This window comes from Mauremys reevesii, linkage group 1 (genome assembly GCF_016161935.1).
Source record: "Mauremys reevesii isolate NIE-2019 linkage group 1, ASM1616193v1, whole genome shotgun sequence".
Taxonomy (NCBI): Eukaryota; Metazoa; Chordata; order Testudines; family Geoemydidae; genus Mauremys; species Mauremys reevesii.
Genome location: NC_052623.1, coordinates 142,024,363 through 142,037,836, shown reverse-complemented (window position 1 = coordinate 142,037,836; position 13,474 = coordinate 142,024,363). Strand labels below are relative to the sequence as shown.

At 42.9% G+C, this 13,474-nt stretch overlaps 1 protein-coding gene across 7 annotated transcripts in view; it reads right to left on the bottom strand.

Moving 5' to 3' along the window:
* Positions 1-3,003: 3,003 nt before the first annotated feature.
* Positions 3,004-13,474, bottom strand: part of CDKL5 (cyclin dependent kinase like 5) — a 200,817-nt gene continuing 190,346 nt past the window's right edge. For 6 of the 7 annotated variants that reach the window (XM_039484233.1, XM_039484275.1, XM_039484261.1 and 3 more), the window contains 3 exons: positions 6,539-6,664; positions 5,344-5,463; positions 3,004-4,060 (listed from right to left, as the gene is read on the bottom strand). In XM_039484233.1, coding sequence (XP_039340167.1) covers positions 3,668-4,060; positions 5,344-5,463; positions 6,539-6,664 — 639 coding nt within the window. In that variant the 3' untranslated portion in view covers positions 3,004-3,667. The remainder of the gene's footprint in view (positions 4,061-5,343; positions 5,464-6,538; positions 6,665-13,474) is intronic. The other variant, XM_039484282.1, reaches the window with a different exon arrangement.

The window sequence follows — 13,474 nt, the reverse complement described above, 5'->3', positions numbered from 1 at the left end:
GGTAGTTTGTAAACATGCATTAAAATGCAGAGACATTAGAACCTATACATCCAGTTCATAAGCCTGGATCTGATCTGGCAGCAGAACTCAGAGTTTGAGATTGGTCCTGAGCTCTGTGGGTTGGGAGAATTTGTAGAGGCAGCAGGTTGACTTCCTGAAGCAGAGAGTGCTACCCACTGTTCTTCTCAGACCATGACTTCTACTAAAACTCAGAGCAGAGATGGTGCTCCAGAGGGAACAGTGAACCTCTGAATGTACTGGTGGAGCAAAGTGTCTAACAATTTCAACCAGCCTTGCACAATTCCCTTTGCTAAGAATATGTACCTCCCCCGCTGCCCGGTGAGTACCATATAATTAGTTTTTTCATTATCATCATCAAAAGGGCAAAAAAAATCTGTTTCTAGGTTAGCAAATTTTCATGACAATTGTGAAAGGCTAGAGAGTCCAATTGTGTCCATGTAGAGAGTATACATTTTAATTAAAAAGAGGTTAAAGTGCCTATTTTTCAGTTTACAAGAGCCAAATTCAGACAAGTTTAGACAGCTCGAGTTATATAAATGACCCTAATTAATTCCTGCAAACTTGTTTCTTTTATGTTCTCATTAGTGGCACCATCATAAGGCAAAACAAATTGGCAAATAATGGAAACGTAAACCCTAATTTAGCTGCTTTATTCTTAGTAAATCCACTGAATATATAATATAGCAAAGTTAGACCCAGAGACCAATAATCTCAGTGAAAAGCAAAACTCAAACTTGACAAATTGTTTGCTCTGTAATAGGCTTTTCTCTACTCAAGAGTTAGCAAATCTCAATCATCCTAACAAGATTCCTTTGGGAGCCTTAGCCAAATTGTATTAGCAATACACTAAAGGTTGGGAATTTAGGCAGGGTTAAATATATGGGAACATTTAAACCAACACCAGTTCGCAAAATGAGAATTTCACTCTTTCAAACAAAAGGAAGAGAATTACATACATTAAACAAACCGTTTACTGATCAGTTTTAATTTGTCAAGGTTTGTAGAAGTTTCTAAAGAGGAAATTGTGGTACAGGATAGAGAGAGATCTCGTCAATTTGGACCACCAAATATTCTGTATGTTTTCTGAATCACACTTGAAGCTGCAATAAGGATGTTAAAGGACTGACAGCACAATTAGTAATCTCTCTTATTTAGCTTATTGCATGCTGAGGGGAAATCCACTGGAGGCTTCTGTTCTTCCTATAAATCTGCATAATGGCCCAATGTGATTATGCAAGTGTGACGGCCTTAACAGCAAGGTAAGACGACTTTTAGAGGCAAAATGCAAGTGATGTATTATTTAATGAAAAAAGAAGTTCTTATAAGACTAACGAGCCAGACCCGGACACTACCAGTCTTGCAGACATTCACATAATACTGCTTAGAGCCCCACTCTCAAACTAGAAACTGCATTATTGTCTACTGAGCTTATCAAGACATAAAAAGCACTGTTTCATACACACTACATGTATATTATATATAATATATAGTGTTTATATATTACATATATCAGATGAAATCTGAAAAAACAACATATGCACATTTCTTTCAGGCAGCTGAGAAATCAAGAATTCCTGCTTTATAGTCTGCCAAACTTGTTACCTTTTTTTTGTACTGTGCAAACCTGAAACATACTGTACCCTATAGCCAGCTTTTGCAAGTGTTGGTGTCAATTTTGTTTAAGGTTCTTAAATGCATTATTTTGGACTTTACCTCCTTTTGCAGTGAAGTAGGAACTCCAAATGTTACTAAATGGCTATTTTTACATCTATATCTGTGGCTAAATTATGACATTCATGCTCATCTTGACTTCTTTTTGGACAGGACAGAATATCTGTAAGTACAATTGATATATGAAGATAACAGGCAGAAAGTGAGCTACACTGCAGACTGATGCGAGAGTTGAACAAATTAGTTTAAATGTAGGAAAGATTGTATTGTTCTGACACTACAGCCTGATGCTCCTCTCACCTACACCAAGTTTATACCAGTGTAACTCATTTGACTTCAGTGGATTTGCTCCTAATTTACACTAGTATGAGAGGGGAAATCAGGCCCTACACTTAAAATCCATTGTTATAAAGGCAATCCCTTTTCTTTTCATAATATTCTACAGGAGATTGAAACCTCACATCTAATATTTAGCAGAAACTGGAAACTGACTGTGAATGGGAATATTCTGATAGCGAGTTACAAGGTGTAATTAAGCTGCCCGGCACCATTCCCACCTCTATCTGAATATCATTATTTTAGTAGCTTTAAGTACATCCTGAAACAGGAAGAAAAAAAAGTGCAAGAGCATTTTAAATTTAAATACAAGATTTATCTTTCTAGTTAGTAGACTTTTAAACCCAATGTAAAATACATATATGCATAAAAGCTTATACCATGATTTGCAGTGCCATGCTGTGTGTAAGTGTCACAACTTTGGCATGTCACTTGCAACTCATGCTATATTTCTTTGGTCTTCACCCTATTATTAAGTGGAAGAGCATCTGCTTTAGCTTGTGGCAAACGGGCACTTTCTCCCTTTAGAGAAAGATAAGCGATACCAAGTTTCTATTCTCTTGATGCAGATGCATAACTCCCATTGACGCTAATGGGAAAGCTAAGTGCACATTTAGGGGAGAATATACCACATTCAGATTATTGTACAGTTCCGTAGTCTCTTACATTCAGCCAATACCGCCAACGAAATAGCCAATATAAAGTTTTGAAATGAATATACTTTTGTTTGCTATCAAAAGTAATGCCTATAGCACTGTGCTCTCATAGCTGAGCAAGATTCATACTGTTACAGTCACACTTATATCCACATTCAACTCCCTTTTATTAGAAGTATAATACTGCACTTTATATCACAAATGTATAAAAATATGGCAGATAGTGTCATAACAATACTTTTCTTTTAAATGAGCATATTTTAAAAAATCAGACAGTTATTTACCATTTATATATATATTTTTATATATATATAGAACGAGAGAATAAAATACTCCTGATGCAATATATAAATGTTACTGTTAGTTTTTATAGAAACTACGGTAGCTGTTGCACTGCTTCACAATGTTTCAAACAGCTCAAAATAACTTTACATTGTAACAGAAGAGATGATTATAACAGTACGATATTAGTTCATCATAAATAAATATTACAAATCCTATCAAATGTGGAAGTTTAAAAAACAAATTTAAGATGTACAATTCAACTTTAACCCTTAACAGGGATACTTGTATCACATAAACCCCACTGTTTTAACTAGGCAGCAAAATATGTAGTAAGGGCATAAGTCTAGACATTAATTGTTTTCACCCCTCGAAGTGCCAGTACATACTTAAACTCTCCCGTCTTTCAGACAGAGATGTGCACTGAGCTGGAATGTAAAGGAGAAAAAATAGCAACACATTTCTTCTCCCTGAATTGCACACACCATCAGCCAATGAGATTTCTGATGACTGGTAATTAATAATTCATCTTGTTTTACTGTATGATCCCTGACTATCAGTGTGGTGCCAAACAATATAGCCCCACAGGTACATATTGCACACTTTTATAAAGCTGAAAATACAGTCTTACTATCACCAGCACCACCATCAAACCCTCGACTCAAATTCCCATGTTAATTGGCGTACAATCGGGAGTGCCATTACAAGGCCGTCTCCTTTAAATCATTCAGATTTGGCATTCGGGAGCGGTTTGTTCGGTTATACGTGGGCCCATTCTGTCCACTCTTGGAAGGCAGTTGATCAGAGTAGGAAGTCCCGTCACTAGCACTCCTGTTCACCGGAGACACATGCCAACTCGGTTCTATCTGGCTTGGTATCTGAAGTGTCGGCCTGCCTTTTGATTGGGGCTCCTGACGCACATTGCTGCTGCTGCTGCTACTGGAAGTTTGACTTATGGGGTGAATTCGCACTTCAGAAAAAGCAGCTTTGGCTGGTTGACTTGGTAATGGCTGGAAGCGGGATTCAGAGGGGATAGAATGATTTGAGGAGGAGGACAGATGTAACAGCTTCCGAAGGGATTTTAAAGGTTGGCTCTGCAAGACAAAGAATGAGGGAAACTTTTGGTCTTATGCCCTGCTGTTACACTAGCATGCCAGCCTCTCTGTAGGAAAACGAACTGCCTTGGGCACCTCTTAAACGGAACCAGCTTAACTGTAAAAAATGTCAGGACTTAGTCCCTTTTACTGTTTACTAATTCTGAATATTTAATTTCAATCCACTGACTAGGACCCACTGTACAGGAATATGGCAATACATAAAGTGCTTGGTGGTTATGATCAGTATCTACTATTGCTGCCTGAACAGTTGAGATAGCTACAGTAGAAAAACTTTGTTCCACCAATTATTTTTTGAAAACATGGCAGCTGCAATGAAGTTCTCCTGTCTGGTTTTGAAGCTCGGGGGGGGGGGGGGTGTCTACATGAGCGCTTAGTTCACAGCAAGCTGGGATGTAAGCTTACCCCACACACTAAGGATGCTGCTGCTGTGCACTAAAATTTCTGTAGCGTGCTTTGATCTGCTCCTGTTTCAAAGTGGAGTGGATCAAAGCGCACTAGAGAACTTGTAGTGCCCAGCAAGCAGCATGGTCCATACAGACACATAGTGCATGGCAGAGTAGGGGGGTAGATTTACAGCGCAGCTTGCCTCAAAGTAAGTGGCCAAATTTTCTGTTTTTGTTTGAAAGCGTCTCTAATGCAAAAACATAATCAAAGCTTTTGCAGCCTAAAAGGTGGACACAGGGACTATTATGGCTTCCATTCTGGATTTTTTGCCACTCCTATAGTCCTATTGGTATTGCCCCGAATCCAAGGCTTGGGGAGGGGAAAGGAGAAGGTTTGTGATGTCCTTCCAGCAGGTGATATTTACTGTATGGATTGTAATACACTGTTTTTCTCTCTGTCTCATATCCCTTACTTCTCAATTATGCAGAATGGTAGCCACAGGACCAAGAAGTAAGCGGAGGATAATGGCAAATGCAATTATCACTTCAAAAAGTTTTTTCCTCCTGCTAACGATAGCTCATCTCAATTGATTAGACTCTGCCTGTTGGTATGCATACTTCCACCTTTTCATGTTCTCTGTATGTATAAATATCCCCTGTCTGTGTGTTCCATTCTATGCATCCAAAGAAGTGAGCTGTAGCTCACGAAAGCTCATGCTTAAATAAATTTGTTAGTCTTTAAGGTGCCACAAGTACTCCTGTTTTTTTTTTTGCGGATACAGACTAACACGGCTGCTACTCTGAAACCTGCAATTTTTCTGTTCACTGTCAAGACACCACAGTGAGAGGGTTTTGGGAACGGAAAATGACACTTACATGAGTTTGGATTTCTGTCATCTTCTCAGGATGCCAATCCTTCTGCCTGCTGCTCTGGAGATTGGAAGAGTGAATGGCTTTCTGTAATGCCAAAAGATCCTGACCATCACTGCCGGGCATCTGCAACATAATAATAAACAGGGGATTTCAGTAAGTCCTTAAGAATAGGTGTAGGAATCATCCCCGACTCCTAGTTAATTACACAATGCAGGTGAAGCCCCCTACTGCAGCTGAGTTGCAATGTCCTCTCCATATTTCCCCCCATATTATTGTGGATATCATGCAGATTTATTACAACCTCAACCCTTAAAGCATTCCCATGCTGTTAGTTGCTGGAAGAGAGAGCATTTTAAAAAGCCTACAGAAAGCCCTGCGGTGCCTTAGCCTCATTTCAATAGCATTCCATATTGCAGTTAAGACCGTGGGCCAGTTCTGTAAAGCCAAATTTTGCCCTGGATGAAAACAGATCAACGCTGTTTTTAATTGGGTATATTGCTGAGTCTTGCAGCTACAAATGCAGGGGAACCCTATCCTCAAGTTCAACATATTTGTGTCTCTGTAAAACCTGACGTGAGGATGAAGAAAATGTAAAGCTTTTTAATATATAGGGGATTTACCTCATACCACAATTCCATGGAACAGACAAAAACAAAACAACCAAAATTTGCTCTCACTAAAAAAAGGTCACCAGTAACAATTAGGACAAAGAAAAATCCAGCAGCAGCACAAGCTAATAAAAATTGATCTTTCACTGAGCCTGCAGTTACAATAGTTGATTAATTCAATTTGGACATAAGAGAACAATCTGTAAACAAAATATAAATACAATTTATAAACCAAATTATTTTCAAGTTTATTTGTACTGGTCAAACAAAAGGGGAAAGTCACTCCGTTTTACAGTGTAACTGATTTCAGGAGAATTTGCCTTCTTTACTCTTAGTCCCAGGCTCTTCCTCTCTTAGCAACTGGATACATTATATTTTGAGTATATCTTGGACTACTCAATTATGAATCCTTTTTATTAGATTTATTCTGATAGGACTGCTGATTGTATTTGAATTTATGGAACTGGTCCAAGATACTTAACTGGCTTAAAGAGAACGTGATCCCATGAAAATAGAATACATGCTGCTGTAGTCAGTAAAACAAGTTTACTGGAGCATTTTTCAGTGCTACTGTACTTAAAAATTAATACCATAGGTAGAGTGACTACAGGAAGCTTTTTCAAAGAAGAAGAACTATGCTTTAAATGATTCTTTGAATTAAAAAGAGGAAAGAGGGATTTCTTGATGCTTGGATTCTCCCCGTTGGTTGATTCTATCTGCAATATAAGATATAAAAACTAAATGCATAAATAGTGCTTCAATGAAGTGATCTGTCCTTGACATATTCATGCATAAATGGTACTTTTAAATATGAAAAATAACTAACAGATCCCATACTTCCTGGAAAAGTTCAAATTGACTGCTATTCTGAAGAAAAGGATGCCTATGAAAGGAATCCCAGGTATCACTAAACCGCTCTATATATGTAAAGAATGTACAAATAATAATGAATGTGTGTCTACGTTCAGGTTGCTCTTTCATTGGATCTACAGAGCCTGATCCAAATCTTATTGAAATCAATGGAAATTAATAATTTTAAGACTCTCATTAACTTCAATGGACTGTGGTTCAATCCCATAATTGTAGCGATATTTTACTAGCAGAAATATTACTAGAGAAGTTTGCATGTTCTGTGAAATGAAGTAATATTTATTTTCCACATGTACGATTAATAATTATACTATGTTTTAATTATTGTAAAATAAACAAAAGCATTAGTATTTCTAATTTGGCTGAAAAGAGTTTGGGGCCTCAGATACAGGTTTGAATAAAGCACCTTTGAAAAAGGCATTTACAGTTGCATGATTACTGGCTGACATTTTGTTTCTTAATGTATGAGAATACAAGCAGACGTCATGGCACTGGGTGCAAGTATACAAACAAACAAACAATAAATATCCACTGTCAATATCACAAATGGGATACACTTCCTTCTCAATGGAAATTTATAAAATATGTGCAGTATTATGTCTATAAAGGAAAACTTGACAGTATTTTAGACTCTAACATTAATTAACAGAAAGACAGGCATATTGGTGAAATTCAAGGTTTTTAAAACAGCTCAGCTTCTAGTTTCTAGCTAAAAATTGTATAAATTAAGGACAAGAGATTCATTAGCTGGCTTAGCTCCTTTAAAATCTTATGGTCTGAAGATTCACACTATTTGTAACTCAGCAAATGACCACCATGAAGGGTGCTCGCAATGTTCTCTAAGAAAGCCAATTACATGTTTCTTCAGAGCCACACCATGAGGTATGTGCCATAATGCTACAAGATCTGGATCCATGTGGAAAGCAGTGACAGTTGAGACTGCACACAATCCCTCATGGGGCTCAAAATGTTTGATTCTAGGTTATGAAAAGAGTCACAGAGGCTTTAATTATCCTCAATTCCTTTATGCTACATCAGGAAGGACTCCAAGCAAGAGGGAAAGGAGAGTGGATGGGAATGGCTCTTTAGAGGCATTACCTCTGTGAGAACTCCAGTAATAGGCAAGTAACCTTCCTTACTCCTTCAAGAATTGCCTCTGGAAACCCCTGCTCTTGGGAGAACAATCATCAGGAATAACTCTCTGCAGGAGAAAGGGTCAGGATTAGGACTGGAGATCTTTGGCAAAATGAAACTTGCCAAAAAAGACACACACAGACAGTCTGGTAGTGCCCAGCAGGCAGAATGCATGCTGAAGCACTGTCAGCTCGCTGAGGCACTGCTTGCAGACTGATTTCTCAGACTACAATTTTAGATCAGTGCCTCAAATGGGGCTTCAAAGCCCTGATCCGCATTTGGCTGCAATGGGTTTGTTCTGAAGCAGACACGTGCATTTATGTACTTGCCAGGGTCCATGAGACCTAAGAATCTCAGAAACGACTTGATTTGCCACGAGACTGTATCCTTATGAGCAATGTGTATTTGAATGTCAATGAATTTTTCTTGTGGTAGAAAAGCAGTTAACACTGTGTTGTTAAGAGTTTCTGCTACAGAAGCCAATCTCTGTATGGAAGTGAAAGTAGCCTTTCTAGGTTTCCCAAGACCTAGACTGTCAGAGTAGGAAGAAGATAATATGCAGAGAAGACGACATTGGGCCTTGAAAAGCTAGTCATCCAAATATGAGTAAAAAGAACATCCTGATGCTTTAGGTGGGCTGCCTCAACTGCCTGGTATTTGGTGAAAATTCAAGGAACTGTATCTAAACCGAACAGGAGCACCTCACACTGAGTACTGTCCACACATAACCTGAGATAATCTCTATGAACAGTCCTGTTAGAGATACAGAAGCAGGAATTGGAAGAGATCCTGGTCTGCTCGGCCTCAGATGATTTCCCACTGCCTTAAAACAAACAGAGTGGCACACTGGTCACTGACTCCATCAGTTCACTGTCAGAACAGATTGAGTACACAGATACGAGCAAGTCAACAATGCCAAGAGGTCAAGGCTACTGATACTGGTACTGACGTAGCCTCAGTGCTTACCTGTTGGATCCAAAGACCCAGTTGGAGTCAACAGGTCCCCAGACCAGGTTTTATGGTTCTTATCAGACTCTGGCTCCAAATCTGTGCCACTTCTTGTTAAGAATGGAGAAGAGCAGAACTAAGCACTCTGTATAACACTTGTAGACCCATGTACATCGACTATTTTGGTGCTCTTAGATCAAAGTGCTTGTTTCAATTTTTTTGAATGCTTTGTGTGCAGTATAATCTAATCCACACTGTATGAACTCCTGCACAGAGCTTGGTCTGGAAAAGGCGGAGTCAGTGTTTATCTGCTAGGTTTTCAAGGTCTCTATCATCAACATGAGATTGAGACACCACTTCCTTGATGGGTTGAACCAGAGTAGGGTAGAACCTGTGCAAATTTAAGAAATACTCTTCTCACTTATCACCACTTGCATCCAGTGTGCTCATCTGTCATTAACATTTTACCACCACATAATCACACTTTTTAGATCTAGTTATTTTACCTGGGTCTGTCATGCAACAGACCAATTTTTAGCTGGGCAACAGAGCAGACAAATATTTTCAGACCCATGCAACAGCATGTACAAATAGCTTGGAAACACACATCAGCATAAATCTAACTAGCCTTCGTCAATACTAACATTCATTTATAAAAGGGGGATTAAATACTTTTAATTTTTGTCTTGAAACTACTGCTAACATATAAACTAGATAAACAGATAAAAGGAGACTTGAACCATGATCATAAGAAGTGTATGCTGCACACAGCCCCAAGAGTCACTTATGTTCTCTGAGGAATGCACTGTCAAGAGTTGTGATCTGCTGAACCAGAGTTAAATGGAAGAATTATGTGGTGCCAGCTGATATATTGCTGCCAAAATCATGGGCACTTCCCTTTCTCCCACATGATATCATGTAGAACTCTGGCCCATTTTGTGGTGATGATGATGATGACAGGCCTGTTTCTCTATTCATTACAGTGTAAACCAGGATGATTCCACCGAAGGCAATAGTGCTAAACAAGTATAAATATTGATGTGCATGAGAGAAAAATCTGACCCAGAGCCTTTGTATTTCATTAGCCCAGTTCAAAAGGTTTATTTATGCATTGCACTGCTGATTTTGCAACCAAAAGAGAGATGGAAAGAGGTTGTGGTGAAAAATACTCTGATACAAGATTACTGTAGCTGCGGCTACGAACCAGATTAATCTCCTCTCCCACAACTTTCCCAAACACAGAGTAAAATCAGTTCTGTCAGATAGACATTTGGAATCCTTCTGGGCTCTGGAAAGGATCTGAGGAGTGTTACAAGAGTGAAGATCTGATTTAAAAAAGGCGAGATATCTGCTTCTGTATAGGACATGCTCTAACTCCCACTGAAGTCAGCAGGAGTCTTTCAATTTCTTTTTGATGAGTTAGATCAGGCCTATCAGTAACATTGAAGCTGACAGAAGATTGATATGTTGCAAGTTGTGGCACTATTAAAGGACAGTTTCTAATCCGTCTGACGAAGTGGGTATTCACCCATGAAAGCTTATGCTCCAATACATCTGTTAGTCTATAAAGTGCCACAGGACTCTTTGTTGCTTTTTACAGATCCAGACTAACACGGCTACCCCTCTGATACAATATACCCACAAAACACTTGCAATTTGTTTTTATTTATAGACTTTTCTATCATGATTGTAGCTCCAGTATCTGATTATTAAAATATTCCTGTGAGGTTAGGACTCTCCCAGTTGGGTATACTCTCCCAATTTTTATAAAGGCAAAATGAGGCACAGAGAAATTAGTGACTTGCTTCGGTCAAACTGCAGGTCTCACCAGAGCTTGGAATCAAACTCAAATCCCAAATCTACTGCCTTAGCAGTGAAACCATCCTTCCTCTCAGACCAGCACAGCAGAAGATATTTCTAGATACATGATCTTTCACACCATGCATCTGATACAGGGGTCGGCAATCTACAGCATGCGTACCACCTTTGGCACGCAAGCCAATTTTGCCTGGCACGCAGCTGCCAGCCGGAGTCCCGGCTGCCGGCCCCACTCAGCGCGCGGCTGGCTGAGTGAATGGAACTCCAGGCCAGCAGAGGCTGAGCGGGGCCGGCGGCTGGGACCCCAGACCAGTGGCAGGCGCGCCCCCTGGCTCCCTCCTCACCGTGCTGGGGTTCTGCGGCTCCCGGGAGTGTGAGCCGCCGGGGCGTGGGGCCCTGAGCCTGCTGCGGGAGGGGCGGTGGCTCACACTCCCGGGAGCCGCAGAGCCTGAGCGCGGCGAGGGGGGGAGCGAGGAGGGGAGCCAGGGGGGATACGGGGACCACCGCCCACATCCATCGGCTGCAGGAATCCCCACTCCCCCGGCTCCCCTCTCACCACACTCGGGATCTGCATCTCCTGGAAGTGTGAGCCACCGCCACCGCTGCCCTCCTGCAGCTCCCCCCTTCCAGCTGCCTCAGCACTCCACGTGGAGTTTTGCCTCCATGTGGAGCCAGCGTCTGACTGGCATGGGCCTGGTAAGGGGAGACCCGGGGGAGCAGTCAGGGAGCAGGGAGAGGGCTGGATGGGTCGGGAGTTCTGGGGGTCCTGTCAGGGGGCGGGGAGTGGTTGGGCGGGGAGTGGGAGTCCCTGGGGGTCTGTCTGGGGGCGGGGGTGTGGATAAGTGTTGGGGCAGTCAGGGGACAGGTAGGGGATAGGGTCCTGGGGGACAGGTAGGGTTGGGGGGTCTCAGAAGGGGGCAGTCAGGGGACAAGGAGCAGGGAGGCTTAGGTAGGGGGTGCGGTTCTGGGGGGCAGTTAGAGGCAGAGGTCCCAGGAGGGGGCAGTCAGGGGACAAGGGGCGGGGCGGGGGGTTGGGCAGGGCCCGTGCAAGGATGTTTTGTGTCCTAACTTCCACCTTCCTCCCCGTCCCGAGCCCCGCCCCTGAGGCGCCTCAGCTCCCCATCCGCCCTGAGGCACCCCCCTCGTGGCAGCTCCCCATCCCCCACCCTCCGCCCTGAGGCACCCCCTCTGCCCCAGCTCACCCCTGCTCCACGCACGAGCACGCCGTCGCTGTTTCACTTCTCCCGCCTCCCAGGCTTGCAGCGCCAATTAGCTTAGGCTCCGCAAGCCTGGGAGGCGGGAGAAGTGAAGCAGCCACAGCGTGATTGGGGAGGAGGTGGGGCAGGGGTGAGCTGGGGCAGGGAGTTCCCCTGCGTGTTGCCCCCCCCCCACTTGCTGCAGGCAGCCCTCCCCGCGCTCCCCTGCCCCAGCTCCCTCCGCCTAAATGCCAGCGGCAACTGGAGATCCGGCTGCCGCAGTCGCTGCAGAAGAAAATGCTGCCCCTCAAATCCTAGCGCCCTAGGCGACTGCCTAGGTCGCCTAAATGGTTACACCGGCCCTGGGGTTGGGGGTTCTGACCGAGGCAATCAGGGTGGGAAGTGGGAGGGAGTGGATGGGGGCGGGGCTAGGGCAGGGCTCTTCCCTCTTTTTTGATTGTTGAAATATGGTAACCCTAGGCGAGAGGAGAGCCGGGGGGCGCATGGGGGCGGGCGCCCGCATACATCCACTGCAGCCTGCAGGAGCCCCTGTGGGGGCACCAGGCCGCAGCCTGGGCAGGAGGGGCAGGGGGGCACAGCTGCTTCCTGCTAGCGGCGCCACTACCTTTGCAGGGCTGCTCCCAACTCTGGCTCTCCGGTGCCTCTGGAAGACGGCTCCCTCCCTGCCGAGCTGCTGCAGTGGCCCAAGCACGGCAAAGCCAGCGAGTGGACTCGAGGCAGGGGCCACCTGGGTGGGGTGGGGAGGGCTCACGGGGGGGACTGTGCACCCTCCAAGGGAGTACAGGGGTCGGGGAGGGAGGAACCTGGTCTGGGGAGCAGCCCCTGGCCGGCCCCTGGGGTCTATAAAGGCTCGTTAGGATTTGCCCCTCAATGAACTGATGTTGAAGGGGGGAGGGAGGGGTGCAAGTTTCTCCTAGGGCGCAAAATATCCTTGCACCGGCCCTACCCCATGGGATGCGTGCACCCCAGGTTAAGAACCACTGCACAAAACTGAAAAGATCTGCATTTTAATTTAATTTTAAATGAAGCTGCTTAAACATTTTAAAAAACGTGTTTACTTTACATACAACAATAGTTTATAGACTTATAGAGAGAGACCTTCTAAAAATGTTGGAATGTATTACCGGCACATGAAACCTTAAACTAGAGTGAATAAATGAAGACTCGGCACACCACTTCTGAAAGGTTGCCGACCTGATATTTGTATTAAATTGGTAGGGTCAGATCCTAACAGTTTACAAACACTCCAGTAACTACACATTCTCCAAACACCAATGCCTCGAAAACCAAGTATAGCCATTATGAGTAATTTACTAGTAGAAAAAGTGTGCTGCTTTTCACAATCTGTTTACTAATACATACTCTCATCCCAATCTCCCTAGACTTTTCCATCTTAAAATTTGGCAACATTAAAGTTTTTCTTTGTCTTTTTTTTTTTTTAAACGTAGTCATTGTAAACTTTTGTTTGTAAACAAAAATTCAATTACTCTATATTACTGAACTTCTGTTCACATTCATTTTATGCCTCAGTAGTATAGG